This window comes from Anopheles arabiensis, chromosome 2, assembly GCF_016920715.1.
Source record: "Anopheles arabiensis isolate DONGOLA chromosome 2, AaraD3, whole genome shotgun sequence".
Taxonomy (NCBI): domain Eukaryota; kingdom Metazoa; phylum Arthropoda; class Insecta; order Diptera; family Culicidae; genus Anopheles; species Anopheles arabiensis.
This window is the reverse complement of record NC_053517.1, coordinates 9,529,913-9,549,332: the sequence shown is the minus strand read 5'-3', so window position 1 is coordinate 9,549,332 and position 19,420 is coordinate 9,529,913. Positions and strand designations below refer to the sequence as shown.

At 38.7% G+C, this 19,420-nt stretch overlaps 1 protein-coding gene across 3 annotated transcripts; it reads left to right on the top strand.

The window, feature by feature from the left end:
* The first annotated feature begins 1,895 nt into the window (after positions 1–1,895).
* LOC120897293 (GILT-like protein 2) lies at positions 1,896–3,250 on the top strand. Of its 3 annotated transcripts, none has more exons than XM_040302052.1 (5): positions 1,896–1,989; positions 2,200–2,503; positions 2,572–2,736; positions 2,842–2,988; positions 3,055–3,250. In XM_040302052.1, the coding sequence occupies exons 2-5, from the start codon at positions 2,225–2,227 to the stop codon at positions 3,145–3,147; spliced, it is 684 nt and encodes a 227-aa protein (XP_040157986.1). In that variant the 5' UTR covers positions 1,896–1,989; positions 2,200–2,224; the 3' UTR covers positions 3,148–3,250. The 3 variants fall into 3 exon arrangements, with proteins under 3 accessions (XP_040157986.1, XP_040157988.1, XP_040157987.1); XM_040302054.1 differs by lacking the exon at positions 1,896–1,989 and adding an exon at positions 1,993–2,102; XM_040302053.1 differs by lacking the exon at positions 1,896–1,989 and adding an exon at positions 2,016–2,134.
* Positions 3,251–19,420: the final 16,170 nt, after the last annotated feature.

Genomic DNA, 19,420 nt, shown 5'->3' with positions numbered 1-19,420 from the left:
AACTACCCTAAATATGAACCTCAACAGCCAGCTAATAATGAAACAAAATGGAGGCAAAAACCTGGGACGCGCCCAATTTATGATCCTGCAGTAGCCAACTAGGTCGCAAGATAGCAATAAATTTAAATTTCACACTTTTATCACCTACCCAACAGTGACCGCGGCTCTTTGCAGACATCACTTTCGGTGGCTGCTGCCATTGGCTTGGTCCAATACATATAATGTTGTGCAGATAGTTGTTGCGCGTGCTTTGTCGATACCAACCGTACTGCAACTCTCGCTCATCTCTCAACAAAGAAACTGTTCGCTAGTGGCTTACGAACGCACATCAGACTGGCTTATCTTTGGTAGGCTGGCATTACCTAGCTTCATATATCGTTTTCATCTGCATATTGCAAAAACTCACATGCTTTCATCTCAACTTTGTAGCACGGAAAAACAAAGAGCTGCCATGTAAATATGTTATGCCAAAGAGACAATGTGCGCTCAAATGATGAATAGATAACGAGAAGAAAAGATACGATGGTATACGTTCATCAATAGACAGGAAACAGGAATCGGTTCTATTCTTTCAATGCAACCAGCACTTGGTACTGACCCTTACACGACCGAACCGTCCAGCAGCACGGACAGTGCGGAAAGTTTTCATCTAACGAGTTTCAACTTACCCTACGAGCAGAGCGCGCGCGTGGGTCTTGACTGTGACGCATATGTGTGAAAAATAGCTTCCAGGCATTGTTATCTAGATTTTACGACACAGCTTCCTTGCCCGTACTCGGCATGCACACGGGTGAATCACACGGTCGGTTTATTTATTACAAATATTAGTTTTCATCTCGTTTGTAACGAAAATAACTTCCTAACTATCCAACTTTGTCATGCCGCATGCTCGGATCCTTGGTCGCTGGTGTTAAGGGGCCCTTTGGCGAAATGATACTGACCGGATGGTGGACCCGGGCAGTCAGGATGCACATGTTAGAAATTTTGTCCAAAAGAGGTAATTGACTGTGCTTTATACAACTTTGCGGAAGCGTTGATCATGTGCACTTCGGAAGCATGGAAAGTTGTTACCCATGCCAGCAGATGAAAAATGAGAATGAAAGTTGCAGGTGTGTATGGCTGGTTGAGGTTGGCAGGAGGATGAGGGAAACGCTGTAGTAACAGGGGTGCAATAAGTATGCTCATTAATCATGTTACTGCATGTTTTGCCTTTACTCTATGAAAACATAACCTTTATGATCCAATAGGTAAAATGTATACGGTTCCATGCAGCCCTGAATTGACTTACAAATAAAGCAATTAAAAAACACAAGAAACGCAATTCAAAATCGAAAGCCAATCAAATTACCGGCTTATTTCCATCAAAATAACCTTTCAAAAAACTCGAGTGGATATTTCTATTGTTTATAGACTTCTTCAATAAAGAAAATTGACTAGTCAAGTCACGAGCCCATGCTTTACTTATTCCACATCTATTAAACAATTCTTTACGAGACCTTATCAAACCTCTCCGAGAGTCGTTAGACAACATGAATACATGATAACGGTTACAGTTCAAAAGGTCAGCTCGGATGTTTCCTGCAACAATCATCTGTTTCAGTTGTTACCACAGACACTCAAGAGCTGACGACACCTCAACCATTACAGAGATAATGAAATCGTAGCTTATTGACCACCACTGTAGGCGTTTGTTCCAGTAAAAGGGGCTAAAATCTTTACAATAAATATTAAACTTTAACTATGACGTATTATGAAAATACTTTGAACCATACACAAATGATGCAATTTGTGTTTTCTGATTACGTACCTTACACTTTTGTCTACTTTTTTGACCCTGATGGAAATCGAAATGCTCAAGGTGCAAGACAATCGCATCCAATTACGCATTCCATACCAAGTGCTCCAGTGATTCATTAGCTTGGGACTGGTTGGTTCATCAGCAGAGTGATTGGGTTGTGGTTTCATTTGTTGTTATTCTTGCTTATAGAGGTAACGTCAAATGTATTCGTGGCTTTAAGAATAGTTATTCTCTGATGTTGAAAAACAGATAAAGAACAATAAGAGTGTTTAAGTGAAAATGTAAAGTTTTCTTTAGCCGTGATGTACATCGTTTCGATTGAATTAATAAGCAATTGTTAGGATATGTGTTTGCCACAAACGAGAAAAAGATTAAAAATTACTTGCTTTATCTAATTTCAGAACATATTTTACCACGATAAGCAAAATGAGGCCAAATACAGCTAATTCCTTCATGGAACTTCTATTCATAACGCTATTGATTGGCTCCCTTTTGCTGCTGTGCCCTGTTAGAGCAGCCGCTACCAATAATGTCAATGTTCAGAGTTCAAACACTCTTAACAAGACTGATCAACTGCCAGTCACCATCTACTACGAGACTCTATGCAGTGATAGCATGGTTTTTATAACTCATCAGCTGTACCCTTCCTGGTTGCGTCATCAAAAAGAAATGAAGCTTCGGCTGGTGCCCTTTGGAAAGGCATGGGTATTTATCGACACATACCGAAGCGTGCGTACAAAATATAACCTGTGTCATTCCACCCACCGTTGCAGATCGAGGAGCATCCCAACGAAGAACCCAAATATCATTGCCAGCATGGACCTCGAGAATGTCAGCTGAACATTTTGCACGGCTGCATTCTCAAAAAACTGCCACCCAAAAAGGCATTCTCGGTGGTGGCGTGTCTCATGAAAAACTTCCGCACTAGCTTCGAACAGGTAACAGTCGTTGCATGAAATTCTTTCGGTGGTGCATTCAAAATGGCAAAAAGTTGATACTGAACATGTGTTTTCGCTTTTTCCTCATAATGTTTCTACGAAAAGTGCATGGAAGGACACGAGTCGTTCCAAACCTCCGTTGTTAATTGCAGCCAAGGGCAACAGGGAGCTAAGTTGTTCAAAGAGTTTGCCAACGAAACAGATAACGTTCATCGGCCTCTTCCCTTCGTACCAACGATCGTTGCTGATGAGGTAAGTCATGGAAAACTAAGCACGTCCAAATGAAGTGTGTGATGATGGCTCGTTTCACTTTTGCAGCCCTATAACTATTACGAGCAAGACGACTGGTTGCAACATTTTGACAGGAAGTTTATGGAACGTTATGAGGCAAAGTTTGGTGTTAAGCTATGATGTGCGTCATTATGTGAAACATGAATAAGGTTCCAATTTTTGCAGGAATGACGAACAGCGGTCCATCGAATAAGTTTAATAAAATGTTATCCAGAATCATTTATATTTATTGAGCTATTGTTATGTTTTACTATATCTTTTTTTTGTTGATGAATCCTGCGTGGGATTAGTTTTTAATTCACAACTGTAAACGACCCGATCTATGCGAAGTTTGGTTTGATTTTTATATAACCTGCATAAATTACCAGAATCATCACAGTTACAGTAACAATTGCTAACATCCAATAGTATCTAGTATTGTTTACTTTCCCATATTGCTTCCTTGGAAACGATTTTCTATCTGCATAATAAATCTTCAGGAACATTTCCACATTACACGCACATTTCAAACCATAGTATGATATCAATGAGTTAGAATTATCCCAAACATTTTGGTCTGAATTGTAACGGATAGCTAACGACCCATTTGCATCGTTATCCGTATTGCAAGCGTCGAAACGAAATAGGCCATGTTTGGATCGATCATTTAGCTTAAACGTGGGTCTTACTATCGTCGCGTTCCATATGAACCATATACTTTGCGGTCTCTCATCACTTTGTTTGCAGATGAACTCCATTGTCATAACAGGTTTGCAATACTTCACTGCAGCTTTATAACAATGTGCTCCAATGTTTTCCATTTTCTGAAACTCTATCTGGAGTCTACTCAATGCAAGGTAGCTAAGAGATCCTGTAATTTCAAAATCCTCTTGTGGTATTTTTAAAACTTCAGACACGTTGCAATCACTAGTCACTGTTTCGAACAAGACCATCATGTATAGAATTCTAACCGAAAGAAACATTACACTCACAATTTCTGAACAAAGCTATTTGCCTAACCTCTCAAATGTTTCTGATGTAAAGAAATTCCCCGACCCTCAAAGTATTGAGGTGGTGAATCGTGGGATGATGACATTGAGCGTAAATTAAAGATCAAACTTACTTTTGATGAGCTAGCCCCACGTGCCAATTAACGGGATGGTTATTAATGTTTATATGCGACGAATCAATACTGCAATGAATGTATGATCATGAATGAAAGTATATCTTTCGTGGTCAACGAAAACTATAAGAAAAAAATACGAAGCATTTGGAAAAAATGATTTATTTTTTACTTAAAGAACGAAACAACACATAGATAAAACGAACGCTGTTACAATCACCACTATCAAACATACGATTGGAAGTTTAGAGGTACGCAGATTGCTAGTTGTTTCTACTGGTTCATTTTCTCTCTTTGAAACACTCACGGCATAGTTCAAAAATGCTATAATTTCAATATGGCTGGTACAATCGCACACACCGTCGTAGGTCGCTTGGGAAAGGTTGCTATATTGGGCTATCAACAGTTGCTCATACGCATTAACAGCAATTCCTCCCATCCTGTGCCGGGAAGGATCACATATTAAAACCTCCAGCACTTCGTCGAACAGGACGTATTTCACAGATTTATTAGCTATATCCAACTGAATGACAGTAGAGCTTTGCTTCTGATGTTCGTTGAGTGTATTGCATACGATTGTAACGTTGAGTCGACCGTTTTCATACGAAACGAATGTTTGCATACAGTTGTGTTCGATGTCATTCGTAGGACTTAAACCGAAATCTTTTAACTCTATGTATGTTAGCAAACCTTGGAAGCTTACGTCGTTGGCAGGTATGATATTGTTACCCCAATACGTTGGACATTGGGAATTATTTAACATGAATCCTACCGATATAGCTATGGTAGATAAAAACACGTATTGTGGCCCTAGACCTACACCCCAAAGCATTATTACGTATATCAGTAACTATGATTTCTCAAACAATTCACTGCGTTAGTAAACTCGAAGCGCTTCCGGGAAGACACAGTGACCGGAATCGGATGAGCATTGCGATACAATTAATGTTACTTTTCGTTACTTTCGATTGCCTAATAGTATAGACATAATTACTTCCTAACAAGCTGAGTACAACGGAAGTGTTTTTCCTTTATTACAATGTGGAGGTAGTTAGTATCTTAAGCACATTTCTGGTTATTGTGGAATTTTTCAAGTGCGTTTTTCCAATGGATGTTATAAAAAAATTCACGGAATGTTAGATCAGTCTTCAGTTATCGCCTTTACTCGGAACAACTCGGAGCAAGAATTATTATTATTTTTTATTACTTCATTCAGCCATCCATTAAAACAGTCTATTTTGTTTCCATGTGACATGCTTCAGTTTTGTTTATTTTTTCTGCAACTATTTTCAAGAACGTGGAGCACAAAAACGAGACTAGATAGCATAGTAATCGTTGTTTGCAAGTCACATATGAAAATTTACCTGATACAACTACTCTCGTGTGTGTTTGCTGCACATTGCTATAATCAATATTTATTGCTTCTACCGCCTTCATTGCAATAAACTGAAGTTTATAGGTATAATCGAAATAAACTTTGCCTACTCCCACCACTAGTCAAACGTATCCTTTTGACGCAGGTAAACCGGCAAATGTCAACGTGTTGGCAATGCATGTGGTCTAACAGCGGTCTGTGTTCCATGGTTCTATAACCAGTCCTTCGCGAAATGCGAAATACGTCAAGTAAAAGTATGATTCATGATACTGATGGAAAGAAATGTTAACGCCCACCACAATCCCTGCTGGATCGCATGTGCCTTTTAAGATTATTATGTTTAACCGCAATCAATCACAATGAATTTTCAACGGGGTCAAGAATTTATTTCCGTCGAGATTCTCGATGTATTGCTTTATTTTTTAATGTTTGAATAGTATTGTGTGGAAAATATCTCTCACCATCAAGCTATGATTCTGGGGAGTTTTATCATAGTTTTAGTTTTATATAATGTTTTACCAAATATGCTACTACTATAAGCAATATAATTATTTCGCGTAGTAAAAACAACACCCTTGTGACGCATAAACGGATAAAATAATTGAAATGCACGTCGACAAGCGATACCAGGATGCTGGAAGTGATGCTACCACGGAGTGTTGTAAATAAAACCGATACCATTTCAACGTGGTCTCGAATGTGTTTTGAAAGAAATCATAGTGAAACCAACAACCGTTCTCGGTCAACGCCTGTCTATACCACTTCTGGGCTTGGCTTTCAGTAAACTTATTGATTATTCCTAGCAGGTTATTCAGTCCTACAATGGCACGATCCATTCGGGTCTTGAACCTACAACGTGCATGTTGTTAATTCGTGCGAGTTGACGACAGTACCATGAAACCTGACCTTATAGACCTACAATAGTTATCAGTCTATCTAATATGTTAAAAAGAAATATAAATTATCGATCTAAATATAGCATAAATAAATCTAACTAAAATAAAATCTTTAAAGTATCCCTTTCAACAACCATAAAACAACACAAGGGCTGAAGCATTTTGTATAACAATAGTACAGCACGAAAAATATAGCTATTTAACAGATCTACTTACCCTATCATTCAAAGCTATTCTTCTTCATCAATTAACGATCCAACATTAACCTACCGCATAAATGCTATAAGGTGTACCCCGAGTGTGTGTAGGAACATTTTTACTTATTCATGCATTAGCTCAGTACTGCTTCTGGTACAGCGGGATGGGTAGCTATTGTTTTAGATAAAGTGACATGAATTTTCGTTACATTCCGTAGCTCTTGGCTTCAATGGGTTAAATATTTCAGAAGGAATTTCGCTCCATTTTCGTGCGTTCTAGAGCCAAGGATACTGTTCTGTTTCCTTCTCCTTTTTTCTACTCGCTCTGACCTAAAGCATTGCGTTAAAAAAACGTTCAACATACGTTAAAGCGACAAAAAAAACAAAGAAACTTGCAGAGGACTCGTTCCCATGTTAGAAAAGGACATTTTTCACAGCACAGCAGTTGCATTATTAAACATCTTTTTTTGCTTCAATGCAGCATTTCGATTCTGGGGTTGGCAGTAGCAGCACGGATTAGATAGGAACCACTGAAACCTCAAACGAGATAAAAGGTGAAACTGTGTGATTAAGCACTACCTCCATGCGATTTCACCGCTAACCATCCAGAAACAAAAGCGTTAGTAGAGAGCGCATCGGTTTTTGGTTTGTCAATTTGCTAATAAAATGATTATTCTCGTTCGTATACCGAAAGCTGTGACGATAACGTTACAAACGTTATGATAATCTAACTTTTATTCATGTTGTTTTTTTTTGGTAAATGAGATCAAACGTACAGATTCTACAACCTAATAAAAAAATATCAAATGTCAGTACATGGAACATACCAAATTGTTTCCCGAATAAAATTAGGGATAAATGAATGACATCAAAGGATAGCCATTGTTTGTGACATTCTTGAGCGTAAAGAGATAACAATGCCAAACACAGACAAATGTAGATTGAATTATTCGTTAAAACAACAATCAAATACAATATAAAAACAAAAACAAAAAAATTCTTAATGCTGCTATGCATAAAAAAGTAATACACAAAAGCACTCAAAATCACAATAATAAGAATATATTTTCTCTAGCAGAAATATAGTATACCTCTAAATATCATCCTGTTCATTCTTTATATTTGTAATGATACTTTGAAACCAAAAGCGTAAACCGCAGCGTAATACTTGATAACAAATAAACATTCCGGGATCGTTCGACTAAAACTACAACGACGTCACAAATCTCATCGCAGGCTGATGAAAATTGAAGCTCAACAAAGCAACAACAATTCTGCATTTTCTGCTCTGAAAGCGCTGAGTATGAGCTATTCTCTTCGGGATTTCACAGTCGCCATCGGTTGCTATCAGAGCTTTGAACACTGTGCGCTAGCAAAAAAAAAGCAAAAAAATGCATTCTGATTTTTATACACTGTTTCGCGTCTACTGCACATCGCCAGACGTACGGTCTATACTAGATATAAACCAATAAGCTGTTACCCGAATGCCAATAGCTGGTTCGTTCGATGGTACGATAGAGTGCCAAAGGAACGATTGCACATAACTTTTCACTGCACCAAATGAAGATATATACGAGGACATTGAATCTTCCGCTTTTCTGCTGTTCATTCAACCGCTTTTGTGGAGCGGTGTAAGATTTTATTGTTGAATTATTACACTGGTTGCCATAATAACTCTATCAGTATATGGTATTATTTGATTTTCTCTGCACTCTTTTACTAACAAAAACAGCAATGGGTTCAGGAAGGACCATGCTTTTTTAATACTTTTAACTATTTTATTGTAATAGCGCAAACAGAGTATCATTTTCAAATGATAAATACGAAAATTTAATAGTTTATTAAAGGCACCAATTATAACCAAACCACATTACTACAGTTTGAAAACGTTAGCTCCTCTAACTTATTGTAAACCGTTATAAGAGAATCAATCAAAAAATACATACGAAATGAATTAAAAACTACGACGCCACTGAAATGACGAAAGATACGCTGTAAAGAAAACAAAATGACTAATGAGAAATAACGAAAAAGTAGCTAAAACAGTAAACTGATGTCTGTTTACCATTATTTTGCAAAGCATAATTAAAAAATCTAAAAATTTAAGAGTTTTTTGTTCGATTGTATTAATTGAACTAAATGAATGTTAGAACCAGTTCCTAAATACTCTTATGCCATTCACAAACAAACACTGTTGAAGCTATTCATATTTAACTTATTTTTTATTGTCATTGTACATCATTGGGTCATTAGATATTCTATTCTGTATCTTTTGCATTTCTGAGTATCTTTCCCAACACTCAACTGGTGATGATCATTTTAAGTCAAACGTTAGCTTAGCTGATATTCAACCAATGTAATCCCATGAATAAATCACTGCTTTTGTCATTTCTACTATCCTTTACAACCTTTTATCTGTCTATAAAATGGTTCCTTTCGGAGCTTTCATCGGACTTTGCGGTTTTATGTCGAGCGATTGAAGCCAGTGGTGTGAATGTCCCGTGATGAAATGCTTCTGCTTTGGGCATTTGACTTAATACAACCCGTTACATTCATCAATCATCGAATTCAAATAAACAGAAGAAATGGGTGTTATGCGTGGTCTTTATTGCTGTTATTATTTGCATTCATGTTTGACCTTCATAATCTTGTTCGATTGTATGAACACAGACCATCATTTATTAATGGGACACGTATTTTAAAATGTCTAAATTTCATGTGTAATATCCATTGTTATTCTTTGAATAATTGTTTGGTTAGAAAATGAGTTTTTGGAACTATTCCAACAACATATTATACATTTAGATATTTTACCATTTGCATTGAATCTACCGTACACAGTGGAAGTCAACAGTAAATAGCTATGAGATAGCAATGAGGGCGATCCCGCAGTACTGTCAATTTGCACGGCTTAACAACAAGCTAATTATGACATAAAGAACCGTATGGGGACCGATCCTACCATACGCAGAACTGACTATCTTATAATAAATGTTTGTGCCAATGAGTTAAATATATTCAAGCCCATTAGTGGCTAAGCTATGCCTAGACCGACAACGGTTGTTGTAAAATAATTGGTGCAGTCCTCATTAAATTTAAACCGTAGAATCATTGACTTCGAGGCTTATAGCAGTCTTAGGCGCTTTAACTTAGATTATGATATTCCAATGATTGCCAAAGGCTAATTATCAAAAACCTGCGTGGCGATGTGAGGCAAACCTAAAACGGCAAACGTTTGTAAAAATACAAACAAGAGACTCAATCTCGTCCATTCCCTGTTAAATCAAGACCAGATAAAGGCTTATTTGTGACTCTTACTTGAACTATGTGAACCACAAAAAAATATTCTTCTCTTTTGTTACATTTTCACAAGAACGGCTGATGTACCACCAAACCCTAAACATATGTTTAACTTTAAAAGAACGATTTATTCGGTTGAGATTGTGATTTACTTATTTTGGAATTATAAAATTCTATAAAACGATCTGCTATACATCTTTAACTATCTTTGCCATCTTTGCTTAGTTAAAATCTAAAAAGATATCATCGTATCCTCAACGTCTAATCGTTCAAATTTCACTGTTCATAATGTTTGTTAAATATAATGAACAATATTAGGATGTTTGCGTTGGGAATATCCTGACTTACCTTATACATATAAGCAAAAAACCTTCATAAGTGTATTTTATTTGAGCAAAAGGAACCTGCAATATTACATTTGACGAAAACCTTCACAGCACTGTGCATTCATCATGTCTCGTACATATTTTTTACGATATAACAAGAGCGTATGTGTTGTAGTCTTGAATATAATGAGCGTGGGCGTTAGCTGAATGCGTACACCGCAGATTAATTAATGTTAATCATCAAGCAAAAATCTATGCTATGCGTGACAAAAGAGCAGTTGGTAAATCATGATTATGTGTCGTGTCTGCCGTCTAGCTATTTATAAAGCAAAGGCGCCTTTTTCTACACGCATCACTTGAAATCCGGCACCATCGACAAACCGCAGGATTTGTAGAAGTAAAATAAAAGGTATTTCCGCAACATAAACAAGGTCTGTGGTATTTGCGATGAAGATAAGAAGCAAACATGAAAAAGCCATGAAACACACCTACATAGTTGTAGTCTAGACAAACAAAGAAACTGCACGCATTGGGAAGAATTTCCGAGCAGCTTTTGAACTCTCCTTCAGAGAGGATTATATCCAGTTTTTCTAGAGTGACTCTTTATACATGTATTTTTAGGAACAATCAAGCATTAAACATTTATTTTGATGGGAGTATCATACAAATTTTCGATTAATGAATAAATCACCCATTAAAGTAATATTGTCACAAAGATACTTCCATCCTTCTCAAACCTGTATAAGAGTAAAAGCTAAAAAAACAGTGATACTATTTATGAACATTTCTTAAAACATTCGGCCTCAGCACCATTTTTCGGTCGAAAAAAATCGATAGGCGATCATGTAAAACTGACAGTCTAACTATTTCTTCCATACCCTTACATGAAGTCGATTCTCATCGAGTTCAGTATTTAGTTCAGGAAAACATTTTTTAAAATAATTAATAAATGATTTTTTTCACACTAAATATTGAAAAACAAACAAACTATTTACCAACTTGGTTTTGCATAACGTTTTTCAAAAACATCATCCTTGAATTTATGACATTTTTCTGATATGCGATAATTTCCGCAGCTCAATGCGTCGCGGATATTTCCCGATACAAAGCGGAACAATCGAATTTTTGTAGCAAAGTTCATTTTGCTTGTGAGTGTCATGGTATACCAGTTTTCAAAAACACCTGTAAAATTGGTGGAGAAATGAGTGACAGCTGGATCTATTGATTTTTTTCGATCGAAACATGGTGCTAGGGCAGATTGTATTACAATGGAATTATCAATACCACCATGACAAAATTACAAACATCAAAACTACTTTAAGCATACTTTCTAGGGCATAAAAAAGTCTACAGCCAAATGGAAGCTATAACACGTCATGTTTTACGTTCCAATTTCAAGGATGCCAAAATCTCACCAATGACTGATGATGAAAACTGCATCCACGGATACTCTACCCACTCTATCGTGGCTTTTCAAAGAAGACTAGGCACGAGAAACTCTCTCGTAGTTTCACCAGCTGTAGCCACAGTGACCTTTCTTCAAAGCCCAACAAATGGTGCTATAACACGAAAAGGAGCATGCTTCCTAGAACCCAAAATGCCTCATATCCGTTGTACAGGCTGAACGAAAAGTACGAGTTGCAAGTTGGGCGGACTTTCATGCGCACGTTGCTCGATTAAAGGCATGAGCAGGTTGCCACGAGCACCAACAGCTCCCACAATGACACGGCTACTGCATCAGAGCTAAAAACCGTATAAACCTTCACGGAGGCAGACGAGCGTGGTGACTTTGTTACAGCAACTCACTTTCTGGTTTAATATTGAACTCCTGCTCTACCGCCTCCGTGAACATCCCACTGGTTCACAGTATAGCTTTATCATCACTGCGATTTTTTTATATTTTTTGCTTTTCATGTTTCTCTTCATTCAGGCCAGACGCAGGATATTATTCCGTGCAGTAGGATGTGGAATAGCCCAAAGCGTTCGTTACAAGAAGAGCCCTTGATGGCCGGGTGTCCGGACGGAATGAGCGCATTCAATCAAATATTCTCACTGTGATGCTCGTAAATTGTCACCGGTAGTGTCAGCTTCCTTTTCAGGTGGAGAGAGGTTTCATTATGATGTTTTGGTAAATTATGTTTAGGTGGAAGAAGCAATCTGAAAAGAGAATACAAAATATACGATACGAAAGATATTTTCTATTGAAGTAAAGGAATTTGCTTTCTAGTATGATCATTCCAGGTGAACAACAAAATAAACTCCGGTTACAAGAACGAATGTGAACATACATGGCGTTCAAGACTATCATAAATCCTGAGAACATAATCGAGAGTAACCTCGTTCACAAACCCGAAATGTTCTCTCGCACAGCCAATCAATCATTCCAGTCAACACTCATAGATTTGAAGTACCCATCACATTTCCAATCACTGAGTCATACTGCCAGTAAACAAAACCCGTAGTTTCTCAACAGCACTCGAACTCGTCCAATGAACGAACAATGCACCATTGCAGTCGTTCCGGGCAGTTAACTCTTGAACATCGGAATACACTGCACATAGACAGCCTGTATCAAGGAGCAGCAATATGATTAACCGATATGGGTACGGAACAGGCAAGCAGCCATCGATATCATGCTGTGTAAATGAGTTTAGGCAGTTAGAATACCGGAGGTCAAGAAACGGCAATACCGTTAACATGATTCCTTGCTGAAGCATCGTACTTCAGTACTGCAGTGTTGAAAATTAGATTATGGAATTGCAAATAGCATGTGAAGAAGCATTTGAATCGGGTTCGTTTTCCTTCTTCTGTTCCACTTAGAATATATCGAGGTGAACAAGTATGAGTAAGAAGCTAAGCGACAGGCCAGAGCTTTTGCCCTCTCAGCAAACTTACAAAAGTTTACGAATAGTGTGAATTATCTCGATATTTTGGAAAAAATGCGAACAAGTTAGCGCCGATGATGAATGGAACGAAGTTTGTCTTCAAACAAACACTTCGCAAATACGGTTCGTCTAAGCCATGGTGTTACTTTACCTTATGCATAGTGAGGAAACGGATTGTGAAATACTTAAAAAGACGTCATTTGTAATTTGAATCGTATTTTGACAACTTCATTTTTTTCAGAACAGTCAGCTTTATCTACGAATCAATAAAGTTCATCTAAACACACTTCTCACTTTGTAAGTTATGCAGTTCCAAAGAACACAAAGGAAAAGAATCAATATTTGTTGGCTGGTTATGTTTTTCCTCTTCAAACTCTTCTTCAAGCCAAACTTTCTCAACGCAAGCCACCTGTGTAAAAACTTCTTTGACATCCTTCGGTGTTGTACCGTCTCCCGCAACGGTTAACTAGTATCAGGTGTGTGGTGTGCGGATAACGGAAAGCCGACAAACCATTTGACCATCCGGTGGTCATCCTGTCATCCACACGAGTCGGAAGGTGAAATTATCCCTAGCCACCGGAAGGATGCTTCTTTTCTTGCGATGAGCTTCCAGCCCGTGACCCCAGGAGCTGCTCTCTGCATGGCATTGCGGCTACGGTTGCATGATGATGTTGAGGAGAAAACTTTCAAAAACATTTCCGGTTGATTTGGGACGATAACTTGATACGGTTTGCTTGCTGGCTTGGTCGGGTAGCATTTGTAAATATACTTTTACATCCGACACATATTTTGTATTATTAAAGCATTGAAAAAGAAATATGTTTATGAAAAGAGCAGAGAATGGCTCCGACAGTCCGACGCACCGTTCATGTCGTATTGTCCATTTATTTATCATTTGTATTCGTCCCCGTCGAGCATAACGCACTGGATTTTGTGCATCTTTACAATCGCTGTCCTTCTTCGTTGTTATTCTCCCATTGCACAAAACGATGCAACTTTTACTTATGAATTTTCATTGAAATCTTTGTAGTGGTACCAGTCCGTGTTCAATGGGCAGCAACCGTACAGCAGGCAACATATTTTCAAGCTATATAATACCATCGACGTGTCGGAAAAAAGAATCTAATGTTTACGTATCCTTCCCGATGCCAAAGGTTCACAATGGTCAGTGTTGTGCGAAAAGTGACAAAGCTCTGAGGAGTCGTTACCAGAAAAGAATGATCATCATGTCATTGTACCAAGGAGTTGAAGCAAAGATCATCGCAACGTAACATTTTTCATGCTATCCTCGTTGCGCTAGGGATAAAGTATTGAAGCAGTATAGGTTGCCCAGCTCTTTTTAGAATTTCGAGCGTTTCGGTTGATTGTCAAGCAAATTGAGAAATATTTGTCACTGCTGTTAGAAAAGATTCCTTTTCCGAATCTGATCGGAACGGTTGCCCCTGGCTGTATTGAATGTTATCGCAGGAGCTGTAACGATGGAACCCATAGAGAGTGCTATTAATGGTGATGATTTGGGGCATTTCGTTTAGAAAAAAGATGCACACATCTGTCTGAGTATGTTGTTTCACTGTTATTCAAAAAAGAAATATCTTTTTAAGTTAGATACCAATGAAAGCTTAAATTTGCTAAGCATTTTGTTGTTTTTTAAAGCATTTTGAGATTTTATTTGATGTAATTCCGCTTATAAAAATCCTAAATTCAATAATTTTTTTAGATCACAAGTATATTTAAAGATAATTTCTTTATAACAGTTATTGAAAACACTTAACAGAGATTCACTATTTAAAGTCACTAATGGCAAAGTTCAATGCTGATTAGATTAGCGTTCCATACAAGCTATCAAAAAAGCAAAATATAAATAAGAAATGAGTTTACAAAAGATTCCTTATACTAAAGACCAAAAAAAGAATATTATGTTTCTTTCAAATTCTCGATATAGTTTATGCACTTCTGACCCTTGTTTTCCCTTGTTTCGTTTGAAACATAAAACAAATTTTCATTTCCTTCGTAAGGTGTGATCCATCTTAAAAACGTCCGAAAGTCATCCGCCATCAGACTTTTTAATGTTGCCGTTTATCAGAGGATGACACAAGATGCTTAGCGGGCGATAAATAAGCAATTAATACGGGCTGAATGTTATCGCGCCATCAGCAATTAAGTGTTTGTGGTGGTTCGGGGCAGTACCGTACGAGCGTTTTCTCTGAGAATAATGTGTGCTCCATTTGATACCATACCTTGGCTTAAGAAAGCTACCGAAAGCAAGAATAGCTCACTTTAGGGCATCTTGCCAGTTTAAATTCACTTGCGATACTTCGTACAAGGAATGGAGACGAAGCAAAGGATTAGCTGGGTGAGGTGGAAGCTGGATGAATGATGTATGTTGCGGGGTGCTCGGGACGTGAAGTGAAATGAAAGGATAACAAGCGGACACAAAAACGACTACAAAAATGTGGCTATATTAGAATGTGACTATAATATACTAGAAATTGTCATACGAAGAGAGGCGATGGCGAAGGTAATCAGGATATTAAAAGCAATATGCTGACATAATCATACAATTTCTTGGAACACCATGCCAGTGCTTGAGGCCAGCAACCGACGGTTTGCGGCTCTTGTAAAACTTGTTTCTTTATATTTCTTCCAGAACTTTAATGCAAATCGAGCTTTACAGAATAAGAAACCAGCTCGCTGATCACTCCATGAACCAGTTACTACTTCATGGTCAAATCAAGCAATGTTTAAGTTTTTACCAAGCGCACAAATAATCTCAGCTACAGTGGTACTGCTATGATACGAGCATGCATGAATAACTTTGAATACCCGCAAAGGTTGATACAATAATCCAAAGTTTGCCCCAAGCATAATAGCTCCACTGGACAGTCCTCAAAGTCTTTTGTAAACGACATAAGTCGTACGTTCAGAAGAGCAATTTATGCAAAGTAATATCAAATCGCATGGAATAAAGTATTAAATAAAAGAGATTGTCCAGTTCGTAAATCTGTTGCAGCCCTCTGTATGCCCCAGCATATACCCATTTCTTTGATGACGTTGATGTATGGTAGAATAAATGCATACCAATCCACTCACCGCTTATTCGCTTCTCCATTACATCCTCCCGTCTTTCTCAGTTCATCTTTCCGTGCATCTTTTACAATTGAGCCTTGAATGGAAAGACTTGCAAAGACGATGTTACCCTCATCCATTCACGTGTAACAACTATTTCTATGCAACGGATCTATTCAGCAGCTTAAGTTCACTGCATTGCTGTTGCTACCGTGGTCACTTATGGGGGCAGTTTGTGAAGCAATAATCTTGGCAACGGTCTGACCGACGAGCGATGAAACTGAATAAAACCAAGAGAAATCAACGATGTGTTTGCCAGAAGCTACATGTTCAGGAATGACAGGTTAGAGAAATCCTTTCCTTTGCAGTTTTTTTTATCAACCTTTTCTTGCTGTGGACAATCGTTGTGTATGGAACAAATCGGCCAGTATGGTATGGTTGACGGTACGGATTTTATCAGTGCACAGATAAAGAATGGACAGATATTTTTTGCACTTTCAATCGTGTGATGGGATGTCCAAAGACGGAAAACTATTGAAAAGCAGGTCCTATGAATATATCCATCAACTGACCAATTTATGTCAATCATACGATGGCAGATCGAAGACACGTCCAGACATGATTGCAATCCTCCCAGGACTTTATTTATCTGCATCATCAACGGAATGTCAAAAATGGTCTGCACGATGTCAAACTAAATTTACTTGGAAATGTCAAAGTTTTTCTTTAGCTGCGTTCTAAATCCTTTTAAAATCCTGAGTATCATTCCGGAACAGTTTTCTCTCGCCGAGCTAATGTGAACCTGTCACCGAGCACATGTTTTAAGTGGTAGTGCTCGGTGAATGTGTTAAATTGCTGTTAGTTTTGCCGACAAAAGGTGACCAAAAATTATGTCGCTTGCTTGCTTACTAGGTTGGTTGTGACTGTCTAACGTTCCCTACACAGATACTCCATATAAACACACACAAAAACCCCGAACGAATGAACAAACTGCACTCATAAATTATCACCACAATGTCACGGGGAATGGTTGAATTTCGCCGTACTTCTTACACCACCAACTGGGCGAACTAATTCTTCCTCTTTTACGGCTGAAGTGAAACCAAAAACTAAAGCGTGTGACGCTTGCTTGGAGGCAAGAAAGAAGTGACAGGGCGCGGGCATTGGGCGAGGCAAGTTTTCCCTTAGTTTAAATTAGTTTATTAACTTTCACTATCCACTCTGCCACCGAGCCTGGTGCCGGTGTCTGCCATACGCGGAACGGAACACTGGCGAAGATGCTCCAATGTGCGATTCAAAGTGTGTTGCTGCGGCTGGCTGTGTTGGGTAAAGTTTCGCGATTTTTCACCACGCTGCTTTTTTGTGTCCCAAACCGACCTCTCTGCAGAGTGGCAGCAAACGGGAAACTTGTTCCCTGGTTTGGTTGCAGTAAAACAACAACAAAAACACAGGCAAGCATAAAAAAAACACAGAGAGAACCGCCACCTTAACAACGAAACAGGCCACCCGGAACTGTGAGAAATAAAAACATAAATGCACTCGCCGAACACTGCGGGCGATGTCATGCCGTAGTGCAGCCGACCCAACATCCCCCAAGCACAGTATGGATCACACGCTTTGCTTCAGAATCCGATCCGTAGTCGATCGCGGTGGTGCGGTACAAGTTTTGATTTCCATTAGCTTGTTATGATTCCTGGACACCCCGGCACGTACCACGGGAGGCTGTCGTGCGTAATAAGCATTAACAGAATTTCTAATTGAAAAACTTTCGCCAAGCACCGTGAGCGCTCAGTGCTGTTGGCTGGCGTGTATTTCGAGCGAGTCGGTTGAGATAATGAGGTTCCGTTTTGGTTGTTGGTGTAGTGTGTTTGGAATGCTTCAATGATGAACCGAGATTCGACCAGTGCAATTAGTAAATTTGCTAGCGTAATCGGGCCGGGGCTGAATTGAACTGAACGATTGGTAATTATTGACGGATTATAATTTGAATAAAGGTTACACAACGTGGATTAAACTAGCAAACAAAATGCTTCAAAACATCCAACTAATAATTAAATGAACAACGTAAGATTGATGTCAATTTTCACAATGACGTAAAGCTCAAATCACACTCCTGTTAAATTAGCGGGTTGTTTTTAAGTAAAAATCCTAAACTGATGATAGCTTGTTCCATTACACGATATGAAGCAAGACTTGCATCTTTGCAGATAATACTCATCACAGCGAAAAGCCTACGATGAATACTAAATACGAACAAATCTGGGCATGCAAATGTGGTGTAGTTGCACAAACAGCAAAGAAAACCCCAAGGAATGTCAAAAGCGTGGAATATTGTTCAATCACGTGCACCAACCATTTGGTGAGATTTCATTTCAGACAAACCACAGCACTGCTGGTCCGAGTGTGGTTAATGCTAGAAATGAGTGTGCCCTAATCGCGACCCGGATAGAACGAATGGCAACGGCAACGGCTCAATTAAGATAAGCTATTTGTCTTTGCGATAGACACATGCAAATGCCGTCCCTGCCTGCATGGGTACCGACACCTTTCTCGCTATCTCGTATGGGAAAGGTGTCAAGACACTCGTATATGTTCCGTCCTCCCTACCCCACGCTTAACATGCAAATGACCTTAGCAAATATGCCCAGCATTAAGAGGAAGGTGGTACCAAGGGAGTACAGGTTGAAGAATCTACCAGTCCCAAAAAAATCACACCACTGAGATATGTTTCGCGTCGTGTAGGTTTTTACCGTGTGGTCGAAAAATTCAAACCCAAGAAAATGACTAGCACCAATAATGGACGACCAATTTACATAAGCTTAAGGTGACCTCGTTTATGCCACGGTGGGAGGACCTTACCCGCGCTGCGCTAACGATTCGTACAGCACGATGAATTCGTATGCCCGCCTGATACTGGGCTGTTCTGGTGGTTCACTATCACGATTAAAAATAAGTCGAAATGTAATGCGCGCCTTGCGGGAAGGAAAAAGAAAAAAGTCTGCATTGACTAGAACCTGGCCTGGGCTGAAATATCGGATCGTTAATAGAGCTACGTTAGGGTACTTGTTCTAAAACAATGAAATGAAAGGGCAAAACAAGCAGAACAGACTAGGATTTAGACTTCTGTGAAACCGGAAGAGCATACCGCATACTCACGATTCTTTCGCTTCCGCCAGAACTTACAAACTTTTTCCACCGAATTTCCGTTGGATTCCATCCTACATTTGTTGGCGGTGCAATGTTAAC